A 2,153-nucleotide genomic window follows, 5' to 3' on the forward strand; every position below is an offset into this window, starting at 1 on the left:
AGTAAGAATACAAATAAGTGTAACCTACACAAAAAAGGTCACAGCACAGTATGCTGATTACTGAGTGAGCTCAGCTCAGGCTAAGATTAGTAGGCTGGCAATCCTTGCAAGACTGCACGTGGATTGATTGGTAGTACACGTGGGGAAGCCAGGGCTTGGTTTCATATAGAAATTGAATTATTTAACAATAAGTATTATTGTTCACAATATTGTCTTTAACATGTCAATAACTCAACAAATTCTCATTAAAATTTACTCAAACTTCTACATAGCATAAGGACATCAACATGTATCAGAAAATGTTATTAAAATGGTGAATAATTTTGGAGTCAATTTTAGGAAAAAACCATAGGCACACCATCTCTTGAAATTGTTAGTACTGTTCCAGCCGATAAGTTACTGTATCAGTAATTTATCCGTAAATAATGCATAAAAATTAAATTCATGTATTTTGATATCAATTTTTATTATTAATTGTTATTGTCAATCATTATTAATATCATTAATATCAATATAAGAAGTGATAATTATTGACTATTCATAAATCTAATAAATTGTTCTGGAGGCACTCTGGGGCCCATTCCTCTTTTTGAGTAAGAATATGCAGGAATTTAAATTGCTCTGATTGTTTTAGGCCATGGAATGCCCTTAGAAACGGATTGCCATGTACCAATACAAGGGGAGTTGTAAGTATAGAACAGGGTATTATTCAGAAATTGGCCTGTTTTTTAAAAGGTCGTAACTCCAGAATTTTTTTCTCGGAATCGGCTCAAACTTCTACATAGCAGAAGAACATTAATATGTATCAGAAAATGTAATAAGAATTGGGAGTAACTTTGGAGGCATTTTTTAGAAAGCCCATGGTTTATAGCTTGTCCTTGGTATACTTTTGTACTTTGTCATTATTATTGTGTTACAAAACAATAATATAAAAGAGTTTTAATATACTCACTCTTCCTCTTTAGTTCAGTTCTCTGTGGAACTAGTTTTGAATTATTTCTTAATTTGTTGTCCAAGTGTTTAAGTGACGGCAGCCAGATATGGAGACAGCTCAAAACCAGGTACCTTTAATTACATGTACATGTAGTCAAGAAACATGTATTATTATAATTATTCTTATTCTAATTTTTAGGATTTATTCAAAGATTTCACGTAAGAAAGTATTAGAATTGTCCAGTGAAGGTCTTAGCAATATGATATCAGTCTTTCTGACTCTTTGTCATTCTTGTGATCAAGAGGATATCATTGAAGTGGTAAGTACCTGATTATGACTAGAAATTTTAGAGGAATTAGATTTTAACTGATATAGCCAAAAATCATTTTGTATGAATTTAATTTTAAAGCATTCAGCTATCTTTTACCATGTTGTATGAGTATATGTTTGGGAATTATAATTTTGCAAGCAAACATTGTAAATTGATTAAAAGTAAAGTTCTTTATTAGTTTCCAGCTTTTTATGTTAAGAAGATACAATAAAAGAGAAAGGGAGAGAGTGGAAGAGAATTTAATTGTTATTATTTTTGTTAGGGCCAGCAGTTTTACACATCTCTGGAGTATCGTCAGTTATCTTCAACTTCTGAAAAGAATTTGAAAATTATATGGAAAGGCATGGCATTTAATTTAATCTTTATTAATCAATAATTGTATAATTGTAATAGGAATATTATTACTGTTAATGGTTTATCACTTCAGAGGCATCTCAATTTTTTCAATGGCAATATTGAGCAGCATAAGAAAAAATATTGAAATATTAGCTGAGTAAGTTGCTATTAATTTTAAAAATGACTGGTTTTATTGCATTGTAAAGTATTAATTATGTCTGAAATACTTATCGTATCTGTCCCTTTTTAGTGTTTATTCTAAACAGTCTCATTCCATTCTTGTCACTGATGTACTGTACAATACTCTATCTACCATATTAGAAGGACTCCACCAGTTATTAGTTAATAGGTGTATTCACGTACAGCAATTGATTGGTCAGTAATTGCTACCACAATGCATGTACCATAATTACTATCTTAATTTTAGGGCCGTATTTTAGAGACCTAATTAAAGGAATGGGAAAATTATTTCTAGATATTTTGAGATTTATTATCAATATGGTATCTACTATTAAGTAAGTTATTCTAATTAAGTGAATGTACATGTACATG

General features: G+C 30.3%; 1 protein-coding gene across 1 annotated transcript; it reads left to right on the forward strand.

Annotated features, from left to right (window-relative positions):
• Positions 1 to 941: 941 nt before the first annotated feature.
• LOC109591658 (uncharacterized) lies at positions 942 to 2,116 on the forward strand (the record flags this gene model as incomplete). The annotated part of the gene is made up of 6 exons (XM_020007342.1): positions 942 to 1,061; positions 1,133 to 1,253; positions 1,528 to 1,606; positions 1,659 to 1,758; positions 1,852 to 1,976; positions 2,029 to 2,116. Coding segments are annotated over exons 2-6 (452 nt in total), but the record flags the coding sequence as incomplete, so codon positions are not given.
• Between the last annotated feature and the right edge of the window lie 37 nt (positions 2,117 to 2,153).

The sequence above is a fragment of the Amphimedon queenslandica genome, unplaced genomic scaffold (genome assembly GCF_000090795.2).
Source record: "Amphimedon queenslandica unplaced genomic scaffold, v1.1 AMPQUscaffold_7583_Cont20468, whole genome shotgun sequence".
Lineage (NCBI taxonomy): Eukaryota > Metazoa > Porifera > Demospongiae > Haplosclerida > Niphatidae > Amphimedon > Amphimedon queenslandica.